Genomic DNA, 26856 nt, shown 5'->3' with positions numbered 1-26856 from the left:
GTAGCTCACACATCCCCAAAACATCAGCAATCCACCTCCGTGCTTTACATTAGGAATGGTGTTCCTTTCAGCATAGGCCTTGTTGACCTCTCTCCAAATGTAACGTTTATGGTTGAGGCCAAAAAGTTCAATTTTGGTATGTAAACTTTTGATCAGGGTCATTTGGATGTTTTTGGTTGTCATTAATATTTAAAAAGAGAAAACACAGTAGTTTGACAATAAATGGCTTCGCCCAACCAATAACCATGTGTGGAGAAAAAGTTTTTTTGTTATCATTCATATTGTCTGAAACAAGGCCAAGAAAGCAAAAATTCTGCCGGGTATGTAAACTTTTGAGCACAACTGTACATACAGTGGCGACCAAAAATTAAGCATTTTTCTTAAAAATGTGATTACTTCTGTCTGGTTGTTTTGTTGTGATGCCATTTCCCTGGTGATGAATTGAAAGTGCATGAAGTTGTCACCATGGAAGACCTTAATTTTAACCAAAATGCATTTGAATATACTGTTAGGTCCATATATATTTGGACAGAGACAACATTTTTCTAATTTTGGTTCTAGACATTACCACAATGAATTTTAAACAAAACAATTCAGATGCAGTTGAAGTTCAGACTTTCAGCTTTCATTTGAGGGTATCCACATTAAAATTGGATGAAGGGTTTAGGAGTTTCCTTAACATGTGCCACCCTGTTTTTAAAGGGACCAAAAGTAATTGGACAGATTAAATAACTGTTAGGGTTGAGCGAGTATGTTCTGTCCGAGTATGCTCGGGCCGAGCTCCGAGTATTTACAGCTGCTCGGTGATATGGTTGAATCGCTCCCGTGTGCATGATTTGCAACTGTTTGACAGCTTTATTACATGTGAGGAATGTGTAAGAAATAGACATTCCTCACATGTCATAAAAATGTCAAACAGTCGCAAATCATGCACAAGGGAGCGATTCAAACATATCAATGAGCAGCTGTAAATACACGGAGCTCGGCCCGAGCATACTCGGCGAAAGGGTTAATAGAACATACTCGCTCAACACTAATAACTGTAAATAAAATGTTAATTTCTAGTACTTGGTTGAAAACCCTTTGTTGGCAATGACTGCCTGAAATCTTGAACTCATGGACATCACCAGACGCTGTGTTTCCTCCTTTTTGATGCTCTGCCAGGCCTTCACTGCGGTGGTTTTCAGTTGCTGTTTGTTTGTGGGCCTTTCTGTCTGAAGTTTAGTCTTTAACAAGTGAAATGCATGCTCAATTGGGTTGAGATCAGGTGACTGATTTGGCCATTCAAGAATATTCCACTTCTTTGCTTTAATAAACTCCTGGGTTGCTTTGGCTTTATGTTTTGGGTCATTGTCCATCTGTAGTATGAAACGACGACCAATCAGTTTGGCTGCATTTGGCTGGATCAGAGCACACAGTATGGCTCTGAATACATCAGAATTCATTCGGCTGCTTCTGTCCTGTGTCACATCATCAATAAACACTAGTGACCCAGTGCCACTGGCAGTCATGCATGCCCAAGCCATCACACTGCCTCTGCCGTGTTTTATAGATGATGTGGTATGCTTTGGATCATGAGCTGTACCACGCCTTTGCCATACTTTTCTCTTTCCATCATTCTGGTTGAGGTTGATCTTGGTTTCATCTGTCCAAAGAATGTTCTTCCAGAACTGTGCTGGCTTTTTTAGATGTTTTTTAGCAAAGTCCAGTCTAGCCTTTTTATTCTTGATGCTTATGAGTGGCTTGCACCATGCAGTGAACCCTCTGTATTTACTTTCATGCAGACATCTCTTTATGGTAGATTTGGATATTGATATGCCTACTTCCTGGAGAGTGTTGTTCACTTGGTTGGCTGTTCTGAAGGGGTTTCTCTTCACCATGGAGATTATTCTGCGATCATCCACCACTGTTGTCTTCTGTGGGCGCCCAGGTCTTTTGCATTGATGAGTTCACCAGTGCTTTCTTTCTTTCTCAGGATGTACCAAACTGTAGATTTTGCCACTCCTAATATTGTAGCAATTTCTCAGATGAGTTTTTTCTGTTTTTGCAGCTTAAGGATGGCTTGTTTCACCTGCATGGAGAGCTCCTTTGAGGGCATGTTTACTTCACAGCAAAACCTTCCAAATGCAAGCACCACACCTCAAATCAACTCCAGGCCTTTTATTTGCTTAATTGAGAATGACATAACGAAGGGATTGCCCACACCTGTCCATGAAATAGCCTTGGAGTCAATTGTCCAATTACTTTTGGTCCCTTTTAAAAACAGGGTGGCACTTGTTAAGGAGCTGAAACTCCTAAACCCTTCATCCAATTTTAATGGGGATACCCTCAAATGAAAGCTGAAAGTCTGAACTTCAACTGCATCTGAATTGTTTTGTTTAAAATTCATTGTGGTAATGTCTAGAACCAAAATTAGAAAAATGTTGTCTCTGTCCAAATATATATGGACCTAACTGTAGGTATGGTCATTTAATTAAAGAAAAGTGACTGCCAAAAGTTTTGCATATACTATTTATTGATCACAAAAAACATAGAGAGCAATTCATTGTTTACAATGTGTTACGGATCCGGATGGTGGAACCTCTGTGCTGCGGTGCAAGGAGGGACCCAGAGGGGCGCAACTAGGTATCAACTCGGAGCGACCTAGGTCGTACGGCGGCTCAATCGACTCCATGACCAGGGAGGGTCCGAGCAGAGGGACCAGGTGCTACTCTGAGGACGACCTTGTAAGGGAGCAGGTGACTCCCAAGGTACAGATGGCAGGGACTGACCGGTATTGCAGATGGGCACAGCAGGCAGGCTGACGAGTGATCCGGGTGGATGGACTGGCAGACACGGCAGGCAAAAGGCGGGAGCTTCTAGGTAGGCTGTCAGGTGGTCACGGCAGGTGACAGGCAGGAGCCTCTAGGTAGGCTGTCAGGTGGTCACGGCAAGTGATGGGCAGGAGCCTCCAGGTAGGCTGACAGGTGGTCACGGCAAGTGACAGGCAGGAGCCTCTAGGTAGGCTGTCAGGTGGTCACGGCAAGTGACGGGCAGGAGCCTCCAGGTAGGCTGACAGGTGGTCACGGCAAGTAGCAAGCAGGTGCTTCCAGGTGAGCAGGCGGGCAAAGCCCATAGACAGACTGGCGGACTGAACGGAAGACAGACTGTCGGGCTGGAGAGGAGTCAGGCTGGCGGACTGGATTGGTAGTCAGGCTGGCGGACAGGACTAGTAGTCAGGCTAGCAGCAGGACCTGAGGGCTGAAGCAGAGGTAAGTATACTGTGCAACAACTGTTGCTCGGGCACCTCCATTTTGGAGGAGGTGCCTCATATATGGGAGGACCTCCGGCAATTGGCCGGGGAATCCTTAGGGTGGCGCGCGCAGCCCCTTTAAGAGGGAGGGAGCGTGGGCACGCCCTAACCACCGTGCCCGGGAAGCTGCGCGCGCCGGCAGAAGCAGGAAGAGGAGCGCTGGAGAACGCCAGGCGGGGAGCGCGGCGGTGAGAGGGACAGCGTCTCTGCCTGGCAGGGGGCAGAGACGCCAATGCTACAGTACCCCCCCTTTACGCCCCCTCTTTTTTAGGCCAGAAAGAATTTTTTTAAGGAGAAGCTGGGCATGAATGTTCTCCCTGGGTTCCCAAGTTCTCTTCTCTGGGCCAAACCCCTTCCAATCCACCAGAAAAAAGGTTTTTCCTCTTACCTTCTTGGAGGCCAGAATGTTTTCTACCTCAAAAACGTCCTCAGCGGAAACCGGAACAGGGGGAGAACCTGGATTGTTGGAAAAAGAATTAAACACAACAGGTTTGAGGAGAGATACGTGGAAGGAATTGGGAATCTGCAAGGTGGCCAGGAGTTTTAACTTGTAGGCCACTGAGTTGATTTGTTTGAGGACTTCAAATGGACCGATGAACCAAGGACCCAACTTATAGGAGGGTATTTTGAGCCGAACATGTTTGGAGGAGAGCCAAACCTTGTCTCCCGGATGGAATTGAGGCGGATCCAAACGGCTCTTGTCAGCATGTCTCTTCATCTACTCGGAGGACTGAAGAAGTGCGGACCTAGTATTTTCCCAAATGGTGGAAAATTCGCTGACCAGAGACTCCGCGGCAGGGTTGTCCACAGAAGCGGAGACGGGAAATGGAATCCGGGGATGTTGACCATAGACTACAAAGAACGGGGACTTGGAAGTCGATTCGCTCTCATGGTTGTTGTAGGAGAACTCGGCCCATGGTAGGAGCTCCACCCAATCGGTATGGTGAGCGTTAACAAAGTGCCGGAGGTAGCTGGTAAGGATCTGGTTGATACGCTCCACTTGGCCATTGGACTGTGGATGGTAAGTGGAGGAGAAATCCGGGGTGACATCCAGCAGCTTACACGTAGCTCTCCAGAAGCGTGAGGTGAACTGAACCCCTTGATCCGACACAGTGTGGAGGGGTAGGCAATGGAGATGGAAGATGTGAAGGATGAAGTCCTTAGCCAGCTCCGATGCAGACGGGAGACCAGGCGGAGGGATGAAGTGGGCCATTTTAGAAAAGCGGTCGGCGACCACTCAAATGACTGTACAACCGGAAGAAACAGGGAGATCTGTAATAAAGTCCATAGCAATGTGCTGCCATGGGGCAGCAGGTACGGGAAGGGGCAGGAGGTGACCGGCTGGAAGATGTCTGGGAACTTTGTGGCGGGCAAAGGACGAACAGGCTGAGACGAAGTCTACCACATCCTTGCGCAGGGTAGGCCACCAGTAGTGCCGGGTAATGAGCAGGAAGGTGTTCTTCTGACCGGCATGGCTAGCTAGTTTAGATGAATGACCCCAGTGAAGAATCTTCTCCCGATCTGGAACCGCTACAAACGTCTTACCGGGTGGGAGACGAGTGAGATCCAAGGGGGCCATACACATCACTTTGGAGGGATCGATGATATGCATAGGCTCCTCCTCTAGATCGGCGGACAGGAAGGATCGGGACAAGGCGTCAGCTTTAACATTCTTGTCCGCCGGGCGGAAATGTAGGATAAAGTCGAAGCGAGCGAAGAACAGAGACCACCGGGCCTGACGCGGATTGAGTCTTTGGGCATTCTGGAGATATGCTAGGTTTTTGTGATCAGTATAGATGATCACCGGGTATAGAGCCCCTTCAAGCAGGTAACGCCACTCCTCCAGCGCCAATTTAATGGCTAGCAGTTCTCGGTCTCCTATGGAGTAGTTGCGCTCAGACGAGGAGAAGAGTTTGGAGAAGAAGCCGCAGGTTACCATTCTCCCGGATGAAGATTTTTGGGTGAACACTGCTCCGGCCCCGGAGGAGGAAGCATCAGCCTCCAGGAAAAACTGTTTGTTGCAGTCCAGACGGTGCAGCACTGGGGCAGAGGAGAAGGCTTGCTTTAAGGAAAGGAAGGCCTCTTCAGCTTCGGGCGGCCATTCCTTGGGATTTGCTCCCTTACGGGTGAGCTCAGAGATGGGAGCAGTCCGGGAAGAGATGTGTGGGATGAAGAGACGGTAGTAGTTGGCGAAGCCCAGGAATCGTTGAATCGCCTTCAACCCGTCCGGACGGGGCCACTTTAAGACAGCAGAGAGCTTCTTGGGGTCCATTCGAAGACCTGTCTGGGAGATAATATAGCCCAGGAACGGAAGGGAGGTCTGCTCGAAGAGGCACTTCTCAAATTTGGCATAGAGGTGATTCTGCCTGAGCCTAAGCAGGACCTGACGAACATCCCTCCGGTGTGTGGGAAGGTCCGGAGAGAAGACCAAGATGTCGTCCAGATACACCATCACGCAGGAATATAGAAGGTCACGGAAGATGTCATTGACTAATTCTTGGAAGATGGCGGGAGCATTGCAGAGACCGAAGGGCATCACACGGTATTCATAGTGACCGTCCCTGGTATTGAATGCCGTCTTCCACTCGTCTTCTTGAAGGATCCGGACCAGGTTATACGCCCCACGTAGATCCAGCTTGGAAAAGATCCTAGCACCCTTAAGGCGGTCAAACAATTTGGAGATGAGCGGCAGGGGGTATTTGTTTTTGACCGTGATTTGCTAGAGTCCTCTATAGTCTATACAGGGGCGTAGTGAACCATCCTTCTTCTTTACGAAGAAGAATTCGGCTCCAGCCGGGGAGGTAGATTTCCAGATGAATCCCCTAGCCAGATTCTCCTTAATGTATTCCGACATGGCCCGGGTTTCGGCCGACGACAACTGGTAAATACGCCCACGGGGTGGAGTGGCACCGGGTACCAGGTTGATCGGGCAATCATATGGCCTATGAGGTGGCAGTGTCTCTGCTTCCTTTTTGTCGAAGACATCTGCATAGGACCAGTAAGGTGCCGGTAAACCGGGTAGATTAGCCGGGGTGGGTGGCGGACGAACCGGGCGGACCGGGACCAGGCAGGTCTTATGGCAATCCTGCCCCCAACGGAGAACTTCACTGGATTGCCAATTCAGCAAGGGTTCATGTCTCTGAAGCCAGGGTAGACCTAGCAATAGGGAGTGAGAGAGACCGGAAAGCACATGGAAGGAGATCGTCTCAGAGTGCAGCATTCCCACCTGCAGGGTTATAGGTTCTGTGACGAGCAGGATGGTCACCGGAAGGAGTCTTCCATCCACGGAGGCGACTGCCAATGGTTCAGCCAGAGGTTTGGTGGGAATGTGATATTTCTCTACCAGGGACTGGGAAATGAGGTTTCCAGCAGCTCCGGAATCCAGGTGTGCAATTTCAAAGTAGCGGTTCTCTCCCCAGGAGATAGAGATGGATAAAGTCAAGAACGGAGAGGATTTACTTTTGCCTAGGACGACCTCTCCGAACGGTCCTAGATTCTGGAGTTTCCCGGCTTCACCGGGCAGGAATGGATCCGGTGCTCCTTACTACCACAGTAGAAACAGATCCCCTCGGCTCGGCGTGTCTCTTGGCGAGATTTGACCATCTTGGTCTGGTCGATCTGCATAGGTTCGGGCGAGCGTGCCCGGGAAATTTCTGATTGGGAAGCCGGTCTCTGGAAAACAGGAGCAAGACGAGGAAATCCTCTTTCCCAGGTAGACTCCTTAGCACGTTCTAGGAAACGAATGTCACTCTGGGTTGCTAGTGACACCAGGTCATTCAGGGTGGTAGGAATGTCCCAGCCGGCTAACTCGTCCTTAATCCGACCAGATAGACCCTTCCAGAAAATGGCCACCAGGGCCTCATTGTCCCAGGCAAGCTCAGAAGCTGGGGTATGGAACCGTATGGCATATTGGCCCACGGTGAGACTCCCTTGGCGGAGACGTAGCAGAGAGGAGGCAGAAGAGGATTTTCTTCCTGGTTCATCGAAGACTTTCCGGAAAGCAGCGAGGAAAGATGATAAATCGGACACCAGGGGATCCCCTCTCTCCCACAGGGGATTTAGCCATGCCAGTGCTTCTCCAGTGAGATGGGACAAGATGAATGACACCTTGGCCCGGTCGGAGATGAACTGGTGTGCCAAGAGTTCAAAGTGCAGGGTGCACTGGTTTATGAAACCTCGAGCTAAAGCGGGGTTGCCAGCAAAACGAGGAGGTGCCGAGAGCCGGGGTCCATAGCCGGACGCCATAATAGGACTGGGTTGCGGTGCCGCGGAAGCAGGCGCTGCTTGACCAGAGACAGACACAGACGGGTCGGACAATGCGCCTAGGCGAGAGTTAACAGACCGCAGTAAGGACAGGACCGACTCCTGTTGAACTCTCTGACGTAAGACCTCCTGCTGCAGGTCGGAGATTGCGGGGGTCTGGGGGCCACCGAGTTCCATGGCCCGAGCATACTGTTACGGATCCGGATGGTGGAACTTCTGTGCTGCGGTGCAAGGAGGGACCCAGAGGGGCGTAACTAGGTATCAACTCAATCGACTCCATGACCAGGGAGGGTCCGAGCAGAGGGACCAGGTGCTACTCTGGGGACGACCTTGTAAGGGAGCAGGTGACTCCCATGGTACAGATGGCAGGGACTGACCGGTATTGCAGATGGGCACAGCAGGCATGCTGACGAGTGATCCGGGTGGATGGACTGGCAGACACGGCAGGCGAAAGACAGGAGCCTCTAGGTAGGCTGTCAGGTGGTCACGGCAGGTGACAGGCAGGAGCCTCTAGGTAGGCTGTCAGTTGGTCACAGCAAGTGACGGGCAGGAGCCTCCAGGTAGGCTGACAGGTGGTCACGGCAAGTGACAGGCAGGAGCCTCTAGGTAGGCTGTCAGGTGGTCATGGCAAGTGACAGGCAGGAGCCTCTAGGTAGGCAGTCAGGTGGTCACGGCAAGTGACGGGCAGGAGCCTCCAGGTAGGCTGACAGGTGGTCACGGCAAGTGACAGGCAGGAGCCTCTAGGTAGGCTGTCAGGTGGTCATGGCAAGTGACAGGCAGGAGCCTCCAGGTAGGCTGACAGGTGGTCATGGCAAGTGACAGGCAGGAGCCTCTAGGTAGGCAGTCAGGTGGTCACGGCAAGTGACAGGCAGGAGCCTCCAGGTAGGCTGACAGGTGGTTACGGCAAGTAGTAAGGAGGTGCTTCCAGATAAGCAGGTGGGTAAAGCCCATAGACAGACTGGCGGACTGAACGGAAGACAGACTGTCGGGCTGGAGAGGAGTCAGGCTGGCGGACTGGACTGGTAGTCAGGCTGGCGGGCAGGACTAGTAGTCAGGCTAGCAGCGGGACCTGAGGCTGAAGCAGAGGTAAGAACACTGTGCAACAACTATTGCTCGGGCACCTCCATTTTGGAGGAGGTGCCTCATATATGGGAGGACCTCCGGCAATTGGCCGGGGAATCCTTAGGGCGGCGCGCGCGGCCCCTTTAAGAGGGAGGGAGTGTGCGCGCTCACTAAGCACCGTGCCCGGGAAGCTGCACGCGCCGGCAGCAGCAGGAAGAGGAGCGCTGGAGAACGCCGGGCGGGGAGTGCGGCGGTGAGGGGGGCAGCGTCTCTGCCTGGCCGGGGGCAGAGATGCCGATGCTACACAATGCCATAACTTAGTATTTTGTATCATAACCTCTTGCTTTAATTATTGCACCACACCGAAGGCGCAATCAAGCCACTAGGGTATTCAAGACATCTTGCTCCATTCCATTTGCAAATCTGCAAACAATTCATCCTTCATTGCTCTAATTCATCCCAAAAGTGCTCTGTAGGGTTGAAATCAGGTGATTGGCATGGCCATTGCAACCGGTGAACATTTTTCTTTGCCAACCAATTTTTGACTAAATTCAAGTTGGACCTTCTAGTCCTTTGCAGAGATGAAAGGGTTTTTGACTGGAACTCGTGCATTCAACCCTACTGCTCGTAGCAGTCACACCACAGTTAGGCGACTCACTTTGACCCCATATTCTTCTTTCATTTCATGCAAAATCTATACAGCACTTTTATGGACATCAGATACTGACTTTTTCTTAATAATCTGATCAACTCTGGAGGAAGTTTTCCGTGGTCGTCCACTACTAGATTTGTCAGCTGTTCCATAACCTTCCTTTTCTTTCTTTAATATACGTGACATTTGACTCTGAGAACAGTTAAATTCCATAGTTGAATTATTTTTAGCTTTTGCCTGACTTCACTCTCAGAATAATAAGCTTCCTGACATCTGGTAATAAATTTGGCTTTGTCTTTACAATGTTTTAACCTAAAAACACAAACATAAAAAAAAAAAATGTAGGCAAAATTCGACTACTCATGACAAAATATGCAAAACATTTGGCCCAGCAAATGTTGAAAACTAACACATAAAGAGTCAAACACAATTTTCGTCCTTATAGCTGACAACCATTTGCTTTCAATCTACTAAAATCACCAGGAAAATGGCATCACAACAACCAGACAGAGGTAATAACACTTAAAAAAAAATGCTAAACTTTTGGTCGCCACTGTATATACATCTTTATAATCTGTCTACATATTTTACCTGCTTAAGTTTACCGCTGGTGAATGTTGGTGACAACACTGTCCGTATCCTTTTCCATTGATCATCAACAGCATTTGATACTGCAGATTCTAAAGGGCCATTAAGGCCAAAATTCTAAAAGGAAGCAATTTTTTTTAGTTAATATAGATAACAAGAATCACTAGAAATATACAATATCATACCAGGATTTGGTTGAAGGACTTACCCTTCTGTTGGTAAATATAGTATAGCATTCCTTAACTAGGATGAACTTAATTATTGCGGGGTCCATTACGCCCAGCACCGGCTGTCTCCCATCATAGAACCTAGTTCAGAAAACAGATGTGTTCAAATAAATTGTGAGACCAGCACTATAGGCACAAGATGATTGCTTACATTTACCAAATACAAGTTGAACAGTCTCAGCCGTGTACGTCAGTGATGAGATTACAGTACATGATCCTTTGTAATGTGTAATAAGCTCAGACTTACCTTACCGTTATTTCTATAGACAAAGGGATTTTACCACGGTTTTAAGCTATTGACTATTCATAAAATGGGATAACGTATGAGAGCTGGAGTCCAAAGACTGGACCCCACTGATTCAGAAAATGGGGCCCTGTATAATGTTAAATGCAAAAGAGGTCAAGTGTGTGCACTTCCACTCATTCCTAGTGTAAGGCAGAAATAGCCGAGCGCTGTACTCAGCTTTCTCCAGTAGTCCCATAATAGACAATGTATGGAGTGCCAATGTGTATGCTCGATCATGACTCCATTTAGACAGGCCTCTGCTGAGCTCCATTGTCTGAATAAATGGGGTTCCCAGTGATTAGTAAGCTATACTCTAGCTTTTGGATGAGGCATAACTTTCAATCTTGGTAAAAAAAAAACCTTTATCTAAAGAAATTGTGGTCACACATGTTTGAGCTAAGTAGACATTCTAAAGACTAATATATTTTATCTTTTAAAAGGAACCTGACTGCGGAGTCCAGCTTTGTCAATTCAGCCAGGTACGTTTTTCTTTGAAATGCAGCTTTTCAGAGAAAACACATTTAACCGCTTCCCGACCGCCCACTGTACATAAACGTCGGCGCTGCCTGGGCTCTGTGCAGCGCCGACGTTTATGAACGGTCGGTGGTCCCGCAGCCCTCAGGACCCCCAGGGTCCTGCAAGTGATGCGGTTGCGGTTCAGAGCGACAGCTCTGACAGGGGACATCATCGGGACCTGATTGGATCAGGTCCCAATGATGTTAACCCTTTTCTAGCTTCTATATGCCACGATCTATAGTGATCGCGGCATATAGAAGATAGTGAGAGGAGAGGGGGTCGTCCACTTACCTCTCCGACGGGCCCCTGATGTCTTCCAGGACCTGCCGTTGTTATGGCAGCTGGAGGTCACATGAACGCCTCCAGATCTGCCATATATGGTGTCCTGTTGAGCTCAGGCTGCAGCTGAGTCCAGCAGGAGACAGACAGTGTGAAACTGTCAGCAAACTTCTCATGCAATGCAATACATGTCTATTGCATTGCATGAGAACAGTGATTAGAAAAATAAAAATTAATGTCCCATACAGGGACTAAGTAAAAATGTAAAAAAAAGTCTAAAAAATGTTTTCAAACTGTTAAAAAAAATCACAAAATAAATAAAAATAAATAAATAAAATATTAAACCAATAAATCCGTATATTTATGCAAAAACAAAGAGTACACATATTTGGTATAGCTGCATCCGAAACAACCCGATCTATAAAACTGTCACACTAATTAACTCCTTCTGTGCACACCGTAATAAAAATAAATAAAAAACTGAGCAAAAAACTATGCTTTTTCCTCATATCGCCAAACAAAAAGTGGAAAAAAATGCGACCAGAAAATGGAAATAAAAATGGTACCGCTGAAAACGTCATCTTGTTCCGCAAAAAAAAGCCGCCATACAGCTCCATCAGCCGAAAAATAAAAAAGTTATAGCTCTCAGAAAAAAGCGATGCAAAAAAATATTTTTTCTATAAAATTGTTTTATTGTGTAAAAGCACCAAAACATAAAAAAATATACAGTAAATGTAGTATCGCTGTAAACGTACTGACCCGAAGAATAACGCTGCCTTATCACTTTTACCACACGCAGAACGGCATAAAAAAACCCTCAAAAAACAATTCCTGAATTGTTGGTTTTTGTTAATTTTACCTCCCAAAAAATGGAATAGAAAGCGATCAAAAAATGTCACGTACTCAAAAATGGTACCAATAAAAATGTCAACTCGTCCCGCAAAAAACAAGCCATAACATGACTCAGTCAGCCGAAATATGGAAAAATTATAGCTCTCAAAATATGGCGATGCAAAAACTAGATTTTGCAAAAAAAGTGTCTTTTAGTGTGTGACAGCTGTAAGTCATAAAAACCCGATATAAATCTGGTATCTGTAATCACACCGACCCGAAGAATAGAGTAATCTCATCACTTATACCGCACGAGGAAAGGCGTAAAAAATAAATAAAACCAATTCTTCACCTGCTACTGATTTGTTTATTATGTCTCCCAAAGATCGCAGTAAGGCTCTGCTCACATTTATCCTGTGCTCTCTGCTGAGCGCTTACACCGGAGTTTCCGTGTAAATATCTGTAATACGTGATTCAGACGGAACCCATGATGGAAGATTCCCTGTAATGAGGCAGATATAGGCCACTGTGGATGCCATTTGGCCTGTGATCCCACGGTGTCATTTTTTTAAGCGTGCATAAAAATGCGGTTGGCCAAAATTTTGTGCACTTCTGAAAAAAGGACACCGCCAAACAGAGGCCAGACGGAGTCCAGAGTAACTCTGCTGCCTCATTATAGTGAATGGATCCTGCAGGGGTTTCATCTGAATTACATCACTTGGAAATTTAGATGGAAACCCCGATGTAAGTGCTCAGCCTAGAGCGCCGGATAAATGTTACGTAAAATGTTCCCAATAAAAGCTTCAATTTGGTCCTCAAAAAAAGCTAGTCCCCACTCAGGTCCGTCATCTGTTAAAAATATAAGGGACTTCCAAGTTACAGGTAGCAGAAAGTTCTCCAATTGTCAAATAGCGCTCCGTCCCTCCCAGATCTCGCCGTATGGCTAAGCGGTACGATACAGCCACATATGGGGTATTGCCACTTTTAGAAGAAATTGTGACACATTTCGGCACATTTTTACCCATTGCCCTGTGTGAAAATGGAAAATCTGAGGGTAAAACATTTTTTTGTGGTAAAAATACAATTATGTTTTCTTCACTGCCCAATGGTATAAATTAAAAAATACTCACTACTTCCCTAGATGAATTCCTTGAGAGGTGTAGTTTACAAAATGGGGTCACTTGTGGGGGTTTCTGCTGTTTTGGCATGTCAGCGACTCTTCAAATGTGACAAGGTGTCTGCAACCTATCCCAGCCAACATAGCGCTCCTTTCTTTTCCGAACCCTGCCGTACACCAAAGCAGTGGTTTTCCCCCCACATATGGGGTATCAGCGTACTCAGGAGAAATTGCAAAACAAATTTCATGGTGCAATTTCTCCTGTTATCCTTATGATAATGCATAAACATTTTTTGTGGGAAAAATGTGAAAATGTTATTTTTACGGCTCAATATTATAAACTTCTGTGAAGCACCTGGGGGTGCAAGGTGCTCACCACACATCTAGATAAGTTCCCTAAGGGGTCTAGTTTCCAAAATGGTGTCACTTGTGGGGGGTTTCCACTGTTTAGGCACATCAGGGGCTCCCCAAATGCAACATGGAGTCCGCTAATTATTCAAGCAAATTTTACATTCAAAAAGTCAAATGGCGCTCCTTCCCTTCCAAACCCTGCCGTGCACCCAAACAGTGGTTTTCCTCCACATATGGGGTATCGGCGTGTTCAGAAGAAATTGCACAATAAATTTCATGGTGCAATTTATCCTATTACCCTTATGATAATGCAAAATTAAGGGATGAAAAATGTGAAAATTTTATTTTTACGGCTCAATATTATAAACCTCTGTGAAGCACCTGGGGGTGCAAGGTGCTCACCACACATCTAGATAAGTTCCCTAAGGGGTCTAGTTTCCAAAATGGTGTCACTTGTGGGGGGTTTCCACTGTTTAGGCACATCAGGAGCTCTCCAAACGCAACATGGCGTATGCTAATTATTCAAACAAATTTTACATTCAAAAAGTCTAATGGCACTCCTTCCCTTCCGAACCCTGCAGTGCGCCAAACAGTGGTTTTCCCTCACATATGGGGTATCAGCGCTCTAATGGGAAATTGCACTACAAATTGTGTATTCCATTTTTTCCTGTTACCCTTGGGAAAATAAAAAAATTGGGTCTAAAATAACATTTTTGTGAAAAAAAGTTAAATGTTCATTGCTTTCTTCCACATTCCCAAAATTCCCGTGAAACACGTGAAGGGTTAATAAACTTCTTGAATGTGGTTTTGAGCACCTTGAGAGGTGCAGTTTTTAGAATGGTGTCACTTTTGGGTATTTTCTGTTATAAAGGCCCCTCAAAGTCACTTCAAATAAGATGTGGTCCCTAAAAAAATGTTTTTGTAAATTTTGTTGGAAAAATGAGAAATCGCTGGTCAACTTTTAACCCTTATAGCTTCCTAACAAAAAAAATATGGGTTCCAAAATTGTGCTGATGTAAAGTAGACATGTGGGAAATGTTATTTATTAACTATTTTGTGTGACATATCTCTCTGATTTAAGGGCATGAAAATTCAAAGCTTGAAAATTGCAAAATTTTCTAAATTTTTGCCAAATTTATGTTTTTTTCACAAATAAACGCAAGTGATATCGAAGAAATGTTACCACTATCATGAAGTACAATATGTCACGAAAAAACAATCTCAGAATCAGGGGAATCTGTTGAAGCGTTCCAGAGTAATTACTTCATAAAGTGACAGTGGTCAGAATTGAAAAAATTGGCCTGGTCACGAATGCAAAAACAGGCTCTGGCGCGAAGTGGTTAAAATATGGCCGGGGACTATACCGCTTGGATGACTGGTACAAGAAGCCGGGCCCTGGTGGCTTGTCCCTACCCCACTTCCATCCTACATGTGTGTATAAGGAGAAACCTGTCACTCAAGAGGAGTGCCGGCAGGGACACACGAAGGGGACATACTTCTTGGACAAGACTCCCATATGGTATGGTCCCCAGCCAGCTTTTAAATGCATGATTTCTCTGAAATACTGCAGCGTTTCAAAGTAAAAGAGTAAAACACACCAGACTGAAATGACAGAACCAATGTCTGATTCATGCGGCCTGCGGTTTGGGCAGCACAAATCAGCTGTCAAGTTCCCTTTATGTCTACAATGACTATAATGTACAGATCTGTAGATCATATAAATGTATTCACAGAATATCACAACTGTATGTAAAAAATTAGCAAAATTATAATATATTAAATAAATACAAATAATGCTGGACACCAGAACCATTATATTGTGCTGTAGTACAAAACAATCCGTGAAACTCAATAAAGTCTTTTACATTGGTTGAGACTTTTAAAACAGGACCATCGCACTCAGCAAGAGAGTAGATGCCATGTCCCATGATTTGGGAATTATTCAGACAGTATTGCGCCATTATTGAGTTGTTTTATATTGCTGTTTCATTGCTAGTCAATAAGGTTTGCTCTCTTTAGAAGTTTGTCTTTTCTTTCTCGCTGTCTCTCTCTGATGTAGCTCTGATGTCAGTAACCCCTCCATTCTTCCCCATTCTTCTTGTTAATTCACCATCCTCAGCCATGTTAGAAGCTCATGTGACCAAGTTGTCAAGCATTTTTCCAAGTGATGCTAAAGTCGCTTGGAAAAGCGCTTGATAACCTGCATGCAGAAATGCATGCAAAAACGCTTGACAAATGCTTCTACCCTGCAGCATTTCTGCATCATGGGCACATAGCCTTATAGCAGACTTATGGGAAAATTGCTGAGTCACATCAACAGCCTCTCTCAGCCTGCTTCTCTCTAACTACCACTAAAGGGAGCCCTAGGACAACTGTGTTCAGATTATGAAACCTATACCAGAAAGAGAAACAAATACATTACAATTCTGTAAAGGCTTAATACATCTGTTTCTCTTGAAGAGCTGCAGGTTTTCCAAAAACTTAACTCTGAGAGAGAATGCATAGTACGTGATATTAAAGCCAAGACAGAAGCAAGAATTGTACAAATAGCCAAGACATCATCTCGCATTGCTGGGTCCGCCAGGCAGTCAAACAATCATCAAAGTCACGCTCTTCGAAATCTTCAACCCTCAGTGAACAGCTTATAAGAGCACATGCAGAAGCCAAAGCTACTAAGGTACAAGCTGCTTTCACGCAAAAGAAAACTAAAATGGAAGTGGAAGCAGCATGCAAGAAGACAGAAATGGCAGCTGAAGAAGCACGCAGGAAGGCAGAAATGGAAGCCAGTGCAGCACGCAATAAGGCAGAAATAAAGGCCCAAGAAGAGGAATGTGAACACGCCACAGCCATGGCAAGGTTAAAGGTCCTGGAACAAGCTATCAGTGGGAGCCAAAGAGACAGCATCAGTTTAAGTGATTTTGATACGGAAGACCAAGTGATGGTCGAGCACTAAAATGTTCGGGTACTCGTTGCTCGAATCAAGCAAATTAAAATGCTTGCGTGCTCGACCCGAGCAACGAGCCCAATGTAAGTCTATGGGAAAACTGCCCAAATCGATGGGAACAGTGCTCAAATGACATGGGAACAGCATGGGGAAACCCATGGAAGCATCTCTGACTCCTTGGTGTCTGCTGTGAACAATGTGGTCAGAGTTTTACGCCACTTTTACAGGCTCACAATAAAACATACAAAAACTAATCCAAAATGGATTTTCCTGGCGCTTTACACTGTGTACAGAATTATTGGGCAATTATTAGGCAAGTTGTATTTTAGAGGATTATTTTTATTATTGCTCAACAACTATGTTCTCAATCAACCCAAAAGACTCATAAATATCCAAGCTTAATATTTTTGGAAGTGGGAGTGTTTTTTTTTTAGATTTTGCTATCTTAGGAGGATATCTGTTTGTGCAAGTAACTTTTACTGTGCCGAATTATTAGGCAACTTAATAAAAACCAAATATAATCCCATCTCACTTGCTTATTTTCACCAGGTAAACCAATATCAGTGCACAAAATTTAGAAATAAGCATTTCTGACATGTAAAAAAAAAAAAAAATTAGTGATCAATATAGCCACCTTTCTTTATGATGACACTCAACAGCCTTCCATCCATAGATTCTCTCAGTTGCTTGATCTGTTTTCGATCAACATTGCGTGCAGCAGCCACCACAGCCTCCCAGACACTGTTTCTAGAGGTGTACTGTTTTCCCTCCCTGTAGAACTCACATTTTATGATGGACCACAGGTTCTCTATGGCAGTGTTCCCCAACTCCAGTCCTCAAGGCCCACCAACAGGTCATGTTTTCAGGATTTCCTTAGTATTGCACAGGTGATGGAATTACTGCTTGTGCAGGTGATGTAATTATCACCTGTGCAATACTAAGGAAATCCTGAAAACATGATCTGTTGGTGGGCCTTGAGGACTGGAGTTGGGGAACCCTGCTCTATGGGGTTCAGATCAAGTGAACAAGGGGGCCATGTCATTATTTTTTCTTCTTTTAGATGTTTACTGGCCAGCCACGCTGTGGAGTAGTTGGATGCATGTGATGGAGCATTGTCCTGCATGAAAATCATGTTATAATTGAACAATACCGACTTCTTCCTGTACCACTGCTTGAAGAAGTTGTCTTCCAGAAACTGGCAGTAGGTCTGGAAGTTGAGCTTCACTCCATCCTCAACCTGAAAAGGTCCCACAAGTTCATCTTTGATGATACCAGCCCATACCAGTACCCCACCTCCACCTTGCTGGCGTCTGAGTCGGAGTGGAGCTCTCTGCCCTTAACAGATCCAGCCTCTGGCCCATAAAGAGTCACTCTCATTTTATCAGTCTATAAAACCTTTGAAAAATCAGTCTTAAGATATTTCTTGGCCCATTCTTGACGTTTTATCTTATGTTTCTTGTTCAAAGGTGGTCGTTTTTCAGCCTTCCTTACCTTTGCCATGTCCCTGAGTATCACACACCTTGTGCTTTTTGATACTCCAGTAACGTTGCAGCTCTGACATATGGCAAAACTGGTGGCGAAAGGCATCTTGGCAGCTTCACGCTTGATTTTCCTCAATTCATGGGCAGTTATTTTGCGCCTTTTTTGGCCAACACGCTTCTTGCGACCCTGTTGGCTATTTGCCATGAAACGCTTGATTGTTCGGTGATCACGCTTCAAAAGTTTGGAAATTTCAAGACTGCTGCATCCCTTCAAGACATCTCACAATTTTGGACTTTTCAGAGCCCGTCAAATCTCTCTTCTGACCCATTTTGCCAAAGGAAAGTAAGTTGCCTAATAATTAAGCACACCTTATATAGGGTGTTGATGTCATTAGTCAACACCCCTCCTCATTACAGAGATGCACATCACCAGATTTACTTAATTGGTAGTTGGCTCTCAAGCCTATGCAGCTTGGAGTAGGACAACATGTATAAAAAGTATCATGTGATCAAAATACTCATTTGCCTAATAATTCGGCGCACAGTGTACATGTGAGAAAGGGGTATACATCGCAAAAATAATTACAAAAATCTTGAACAAAAATGTGACAGCGACTGGTACAGCAGAGGAGAGGACCCTGCCCGCGAAGGCTCACAGTCTACAAGGGATGGGTGAGGATACAGTAGGTGAGGATAGAACTGGTCATGCAGCGGTATGGTGGAGCGAGGGTTACTGCAGGTTGTACGCTTGTCGGAAGAGGTGGGTCTTCAGGTGCCTTTTGAAGGTTTCAACAGTAGGGTCAGAAATGTTGGGATAGAGAGTTCCAGAGTAGGGGGGATGTATGGGAGAAATCTTGTATGCGATTGGGGGAAGAGGAGATAAGAGGAGAGTAGAGAAGAAGATCTTGTGAGGATCTGAGGTTGCATACAGGTAAGTACCGGGAGACTAGGTCACAGATGTATGGAGGAGACAGGTTGTGGATGGCTTTGCATGCCAAGGATAGGGTTTTGAACTGGAGTCTCTGGGCAATGAGGAGCCAGTGAAAGGATTGACAGAGGAGAGGCCAAGGAATAGTGAGGGGACCGGTGGATTTGTGGAACCCCAGGGGTCTGGTTACCACAGTAATAGCAATATTACGTCTGTGAGCAGGTGGGAGGTCTCTTGGTCAGGAATCCTAAGCATGCCACACCTCCTGCCCAGTCCTGGGAGGGGAAGAACTTCCCCTATATAAACTGGGGCTGAGGTGGGGTAAGAAGAGAACACAGACAGAGACACAGTCTGGTCTGGTGTGGATCAGTTACAGGGAAAATAAGAACAGGAGCTCTGTGGGAGCAGTGATAAAAGGAGTCCGGGACTGGAAGCTGTAGAGCTCGTCCTGACTGAAGAGATCTCACCGGACACGGAGTCCGAGGCTGTGGGGACTGTTCCATACCCAGCAGCAGAAACCGACCGGCAGGGGATTTCAGGTCCTCTGGCCAAGAAACCCTAAGGCACGGTCACACGCAAGGGACCAGCACCGCCGTCGTGGAGCGGAGGCTACCAGAAGGCCCCGAGTCACCGGCCATACGGGTGAGCACCACACGGTACACTCAGGGACGTGGGCTACTTTTACCCGCTTCTAGCAAGGTAGCCAAGAGAGTACAGTTAGTTGGGGAGGCCTACAACTCCGCCTGGCCAGGGGAGATCCTATCTGCTCACGGACTGACCGGATCCCGACCGCTAGCCAGTACTCCCGGGAGGGTCTATCTTTGTCACCAGTAAAGACCCTGAACTACACCGCACCGTCTCTGAGTGGTTCCTGGTGCCTGCGTGCAATTCTACCATCCCCATCATCCACGTCCGCTGCCCTGAGGCCATACCCCTCCCGTTGGGGGTTATACTACCCACGCTGCACAACTGTACCACCGGCCTCAGCGGTCTGCCCTGCAGCGGCGGTTTCGTAACCGCATTCAACGGGTGGCGTAGTCGAACAATATCACATCTGCCACTAAAAACATCGCCACTTAGTTTGACACCCTGGGCACGGACCGGGTCACCGCCACGAGGACTACCACCCCCCAACGGATCCGGCTCCGGGTATTCCCCAAACATGGCCCAGGGGGCGCGTCAACTTTTGGCGTAGTCGGCAGGATCCCGTGCCCGCAACCACCGGGTACTGCGTGCCGGAAAAAGACTGTTAAACTTACCATCCGTGAAGATTCCCGCCATCCGACGCCATCTTTGCCTTCTTCCCGCCATCCGTGGAGTTTCCCGCCATCCGACGCCATCTTTTGTCTTCTTCCTGCCATCCGTGGAGTTTTCCCGCCATTGGACACCATCTCGAGGACGCCGCGCGAGAAGAAGAGGGGCGTGGACTCCGAAAGCACGCGAGAACTGAAGCCCCGCCTCACGTCTGGACGTTGCGTAAGGTCCTGGAAGGAGCCCAGCAGACGCCGACGTCACAGGAGCGCGACGGAAGGTCCTCAACCCTGACGATCCACTGCGGAGCCGCGGCCTACGGAAGAGGATCATCGCAAGGTAGGCCACGGTCCACTAGGGGGGAGGAGGATGTCGGATACGGAGGAGAGCTTCACTGCTACAGCCACCGCCATCACCACCGCTGCTGCGGTCATGCCTTTCACCATGCCCTACATCCCGGGGGCAGCCTGGCTACCCCAGTACTCAGGGGAGTCCCATACCCTAAATGACTTCAGAGAAAGGCTGGATAGCCTCTTCCAGGTGTACCCCCTCACAGAAGAGCAAAAAGTGAGCATCCTGGTGGCTCAATTAACAGGGGCAGCCCAAAGGGAGGTAAAGTCCTGGCCACTTGGGAGGAGGAGGACTGTCGCAGAGATACTAGCCCGGCTGAAGGACACCTTTGATACCCGTACCTCAGCCGAGATCAAGCTTAGATTCTACGGGTGCAAGCAGCGAGCACATGAGAATATAAGGGACTATGCACTAAATCTACAAGAGGCCCTGAGAGCCGTTAAGCAGGCCGACCCTGACGGCGTGGGAAATGAAGACAAGCTGTTGACTGAACAATTTATAGAGGGTCTACATTGCAATGCCCACCGAACCCAGTTGCGAGCAATGGCCTTACAGAACCCTCATCTGGACTTTGCACAGTTCAAGGACAGAGCCATCCGGGTGCTCCGAGAACCGGCACCAGGTGGCGCTGTGACCCACAAACGCCCTGCTACCATTTACCACCAGGAGACGGCTCCCTTGTCGGCAGGGCCTGTGGGAGCTGATGCGCAGGCTTTAAACAATGACCCGGCTACAGACCTGCACCATCAGGTCCAAGAGCTAACTAAAAGCGTTGCCGCGCTAACCCGAACTGTGCAGTCTTTACAGGTTTCTGCTCCAGGGAAGATCCAGCTGGCATCCGGACCGGAGGATATCCCGTGGCGCCGACCAAGGAGGACCCCACCGGCCAGAGGAAGACCCAGCGACCGATACAATGAGGACGGACAACCCATCTGCCGCCGCTGCAATCAACCCGGACATATGGCAAGGTACTGTCCTTTAAAACTGGCACAACCTGGGGTAGAGGGCCAACCCCTAGAAATAAGATCACCAGGCCCATCGAACTGGCGTGAAAAATACGTGGGAGGACGTCCAGTCTTGCCTGTAGTACTGGATGGCATTCCTATGAGTGCCCTACTTGACACCGGGTCACAGGTCACCACCATCCCGTACGTGCTCTTCAAGCAGTACTGGAATGACTCGGATATAACCCGCTACCCAGACGACGACTTGAGTATCATCGCCAGCAATGGTCAGCCCGTGCCACAGATCGGATTTAAAGAGATGACCATTAAAATCGGTAAAGTCGAACTGGCAGCACAGGGACTGATCATTGTGGACATTGACAAGCGCGAGAGTCACCCAAAGATAACTCTAGGAACTAATGTGATTGAAAATTGTCTTGCAGAGGTGATTCTTATTTTACAGCAGGTTGCCAAGAACGCCAGCTCCGGCCAGCAGCGAGTGCTCCAAAAAGAGATCCGGGCACTGATGCGACGGCAACAGGTGGAACTCTCCGGTGGTGAGATTGGTAGCGTGAGGATGTGTGACCCTTTCCCTATTGCCATGCCCCCGAAAAGTGAAATGATGATTTGGTGCCGGGCAGCTATTGGTCTGAGAGGTAGAGATTACGAGGCAATGGTAGAACCAGTCTACTCAGATAGTAGGCCCACCATTTTGACGGCACGAGGGGTGGTTGATGTACGCCATGGGAGGGTGCCCGTTCGCATAATAAATATCGGGAAGAGGGAAGTGTACCTGCCCCGGTATGCTACGCTAGCCAAATTGTATACCATCAACCAAAATTCTGTACAGTCCGTGGAACCCTTGCCTCCATCTCATCCAGAGGAAGGTAACGGCTCTAAGCAACAAATGGAGGACTGGTGTCAGCAACTGCATTTGGGTACTGACTCCACACCTGCTCACCAAAAGCAGGGAGTCTACCGGGTGATCCAGGAATACGAGAGAGTGTTCAGTAAACACCCGCTGGACTTCGGGCGAGTAAAGGGGGTAGAACACCACATCCCCACGGGAAACCATCCTCCCATAAAGGAGAGATACCGACCCATACCCCCTGCACACTACCAACACGCCAAGGGGATGCTTAGAGACATGAAGGAGGCTGGGGTAATCAGGGATAGCTGTAGCCCCTGGGCAGCTCCACTAGTCTTGGTTAAAAAGAAAGACAACACCATGAGAATGTGTGTAGATTACCGGAAAATCAACCGTATCACACACAAAGATGCGTACCCCTTACCAAGGATAGAGGAGTCTTTGGCTGCTTTAAAATCTGCTAACTTCTTCTCCACTTTGGATCTCACTAGCTGGTACTGGCAGGTTCCTGTAGCAGAGGCGGACCGGGAGAAGACCGCATTCACCACCCCGATGGGACTTAGCGAGTTTACCTGCATGCCGTTCGGACTCTGCAACGCACCAGGAACCTTCCACCGATTGATGGAATGCTGTCTGGGACACCGGAACTTTGAAACGGTCCTGCTGTACCTGGACGATGTTATAGTTTATTCCAAAACCTACGAGGACCACCTGAAACACCTGGCGGAAGTGTTTGAAGCCCTGGCAAACTACGGTTTGAAGGTGAAACCGTCGAAGTGTCACCTGCTAAAACCAAAGGTGCAGTACCTGGGACACGTGGTGAGTGCTGACGGAGTGGCCCCCGACCCTGATAAGATCACCGCGATTAAGGAATGGCCAAGACCCTCCAGCGTAAAGGAAGTGCGGCAGTTCCTCGGGTTGGTAGGCTACTACCGAAGGTTCATTCCCGGTTTCACCAAAAAGGCAGCTCCTATGCAGGACCTCCTGATAGGCCAGTCCAGGAAGGCCAAGAACCAGAAGCCGCCCTTCAGATGGGAGAAGCTGGAAGAAGAGTCCTTCCGCCAGCTGAAGATGGCCCTCACGGGGGATGAAATCCTGGCGTACCCTGATTACAGCCAGCCCTTTATCCTCTACACCGACGCAAGTAACATCGGGCTAGGAGCCGTACTGTCCCAGATCCAGCAGGGGAGAGAACGGGTAATTGCTTACGCCAGCCGAAAACTGCGACCCACCGAAAGAAACCCTGAGAATTACAGCTCATTCAAGCTAGAGTTCCTGGCAGTGGTGTGGGCAGTCACCGAACGCTTTAAGCACTACCTCGCCTCTTCCCGGTTCACCGTGTACACGGATAACAACCCGTTGACACACCTGGACACTGCAAGACTCGGTGCCCTGGAGCAGAGATGGATGGCCCGCCTGTCCAACTATGAGTTCACAATCAAATACCGGGCAGGACGCTCCAATACCAACGCGGATGCCTTGTCCAGAATGCCAAACCTACCGGACGTAGGGGAAGATCCAGGGGAACTGGAAGAAGTTGAACTCCCCGCGTTTCACCGTCATGGGACTACCCAGTATTCCCACCATGTAAGGGGTAAGCAATCCGCTACGTTCAACCCCTTACCTCATTACAACTGGGCAGAAACGCAAGACAGTGACCCCGCCGTCCGACTGGTGAAGGAGATGCTGACTCAGCCAGATGCCCGCCTTGACCCAGACGCTCCGGAGTAGACCAAGCAACTGTGGGCTGAGAAGAGTCGACTGTTCCTTTACAAGGGGAAGTTGTGCCGCAGAATGGTTAACTCCCGGACGCATGAACTGGTCTGGCAAGTAGTGGTGCCAAGAAGAGACGCGGCTATGGTACTGGAGGCATACCACGACGGAGCTGGGCACTTCGGATGGAAGAAGCTGCAGTTCGTGCTGTGCGGGCGGTTCCACTGGGTAGGCATGAGAGGAACCATCGAGAGGTGGTGCAGAGACTGTGGCCCATGCAACCTAAGAAGGAAGGACCGTGCCAGCCAGAAGACTCCCCTGCAGTCCATCGTCACCAGGCAGCCGTTGGAACTGGTAGCCTTGGACCATGTAAAACTGACCCCCAGCAGAAGTGGCTACGTCTATGCGTTGACCATCGTGGATCACTATTCCCGGTTCTTGGTTGTAGTCCCCGTCAAGGACTTAACGGCTCAAGCAGCAGCTAGAGCCTTCCAGCAGCACTTCTGCCGTCCACACGGATACCCAGAGCAGGTGCTGACGGACCAAGGACCTGCCTTTGAAGCGGAAGTCTTCCAGGAGTTCTGCACTCTGTATGGCTGCCGGAAGATAAGAACAACACCCTATCATCCACAAACCAATGGACTCTGCGAGAAGATGAACCAGGTGGTGATAGACCTTCTGAAAACATTGCCCCTGGAAGAACGCAGTCTGTGGCCTGAGAAACTGCCTGATCTGGTGGACCTATACAACCACATCCCTGTAGGTTCTACCAACTGTACCCCGGCTTACCTAATGAGAGCAAGACCTGGTAAGCTGCCTGTTGATCTGGATATGGGAGTCCTGACACCCGAGGACACTTCACCAGAAGCAGACTGGGACACAGAGAGGCAGCAGCAGTACCGGAAAGTACAGGAGAGCGTTGAGCGAAGTCTCCGTCAAGCAAGAGAAAGACAGGAGAAGACTTACAACCAGTATGCTCCCACTGTTCCCCTGGTACCTGGAGAGCAGGTCTTGAAGAGGAAAAGACGGCTCCACAAGTTGGACGACCAGTGGGAGAAGGACCCGTACACCGTACTGCCCTCAAGCCATGAAAACCCGAAAGTCTGCACAATCAGTAAGGATGGAGGAGAAACCACAGCCATTGTCTCCCGAGATCACCTGAAGAAGTGTCCCGAGCAGCTACGAAACCCTGAAGAAGATCAAGAAAACCCTCGACCCGCAGAGAAAAGGGAAGAGATGGTCAGTACTGTACTCGGAGACTTCCCTCGGTCTTGGACACAAGTAAATGGCGCTGTTGTGGTACCCGTCCTCACCTTCCTCCAGCCAGCATCCCAAGTGCCTATGGAAAAACAGGTAGAGCAGCCGGTCCAGAAGGCAGAAGACCCCACACAAGCAGACCAGGAGAATCGACCCTCTGCTTATAGTGAGCCTGCCGTGCCCCTAGTGAGCCAAAGAGTCCGTAGACAGCTGCCCAGCTTACCTTTGACAGCTCCTACACCCTGTAGTGCAGGACCAGTTAGTGAGCTCCGTAGGTCCACTAGAGCCACTAGAGGCCAGTTGCCCGTACGTTGGAGGATCTAAAGTGTTTAGACTGTTTTATTGGTATTTACCTGTTTACTGTTGCTTGTAAATAATTATGTTTTTCCAGTTATGTTATAGGTGTCTTTTGTGGATTTACTAGAACTCTGTTGTATATATGTTTGGAGCGTAACCCAGGAACGGACTAAAGACTGTTAAAGACTCGGGGCAGGTCAGACCCCTACCTGGTTACGGCTCCCTGTTCTTTGGTGAAATGGACACCCTTTTTGCTTCAAAAATTGCACCCGGTTGCGGACACGCCGTGACCACCTTAACGTGTTTTTCCTTATTGTATTGTTCCTGTTTATACCCTGTTATGTTTTCAAAAATATGTTTAGTCCCGGAGTACTAAATTTTACTAGGGGGGAATGTGGAACCCCAGGGGTCTGGTTACCACAGTAATAGCAATATTACGTCTGTGAGCAGGTGGGAGGTCTCCTGGTCAGGAATCCTAAGCATGCCACACCTCCTGCCCAGTCCTGGGAGGGGAAGAACTTCCCCTATATAAACTAGGGCTGAGGTGGGGTAAGAAGAGAACACAGACAGAGACAGAGACACAGTCTGGTCTGGTGTGGATCAGTTACAGGGAAAATAAGAACAGGAGCTCTGTGGGAGCAGTGATAAAAGGAGTCCGGGACTGGAAGCTGTAGAGCTCGTCCTGACTGAAGAGATCTCACCGGACACGGAGTCCGAGGCTGTGGGGACTGTTCCATACCCAGCAGCAGAAACCGACCGGCAGGGGATTTCAGGTCCTCTGGCCAAGAAACCCGAAGGCACGGTCACACGCAAGGGACCAGCACCGCCGTCGTGGAGCGGAGGCTACCAGAAGGCCCAGAGTCACCGGCCATACGGGTGAGCACCACACGGTACACTCAGGGACGTGGGCTACTTTTACCCGCTTCTAGCAAGGTAGCCAAGAGAGTACAGTTAGTTGGGGAGGCCTACAACTCCGCCTGGCCAGGGGAGATCCTATCTGCTCATGGACTGACCGGATCCCGACCGCTAGCCAGTACTCCCGGGAGGGTCTATCTTTGTCACCAGTAAAGACCCTGAACTACACCGCACCGTCTCTGAGTGGTTCCTGGTGCCTGCGTGCAATTCTACCATCCCCATCATCCACGTCCGCTGCCCTGAGGCCATACCCCTCCCGTTGGGGGTTATACTACCCACGCTGCACAACTGTACCACCGACCTCAGCGGTCTGCCCTGCAGCGGCGGTTTCGTAACCGCATTCAACGGGTGGCGTAGTCGAACAATATCACATCTGCCACTAAAAACATCGCCACTTAGTTTGACACCCTGGGCACGGACCGGGTCACCGCCACGAGGACTAC

At 48.4% G+C, this 26856-nt stretch overlaps 1 protein-coding gene across 3 annotated transcripts in view; it reads right to left on the bottom strand.

Moving 5' to 3' along the window:
- The window catches only part of LOC141156770 (cytochrome P450 3A8-like), a 492460-nt gene that overhangs the window by 85033 nt on the left and 380571 nt on the right, over positions 1-26856 (bottom strand). For all 3 annotated transcript variants that reach the window (XM_073643164.1, XM_073643156.1, XM_073643149.1), the window contains 2 exons: positions 10066-10165; positions 9861-9974 (listed from right to left, as the gene is read on the bottom strand). In XM_073643164.1, coding sequence (XP_073499265.1) covers positions 9861-9974; positions 10066-10165 — 214 coding nt within the window. The remainder of the gene's footprint in view (positions 1-9860; positions 9975-10065; positions 10166-26856) is intronic.

Source organism: Phyllobates terribilis, unplaced genomic scaffold (assembly GCF_046119375.1).
Source record: "Phyllobates terribilis strain yellow unplaced genomic scaffold, ASM4611937v1 Scaffold_1__5_contigs__length_1240528914, whole genome shotgun sequence".
In the NCBI taxonomy this organism is placed as follows: domain Eukaryota; kingdom Metazoa; phylum Chordata; class Amphibia; order Anura; family Dendrobatidae; genus Phyllobates; species Phyllobates terribilis.
The sequence above is the reverse complement of the archived record's forward strand: the minus strand, read 5'-3'. Positions and strand labels throughout refer to the sequence as shown.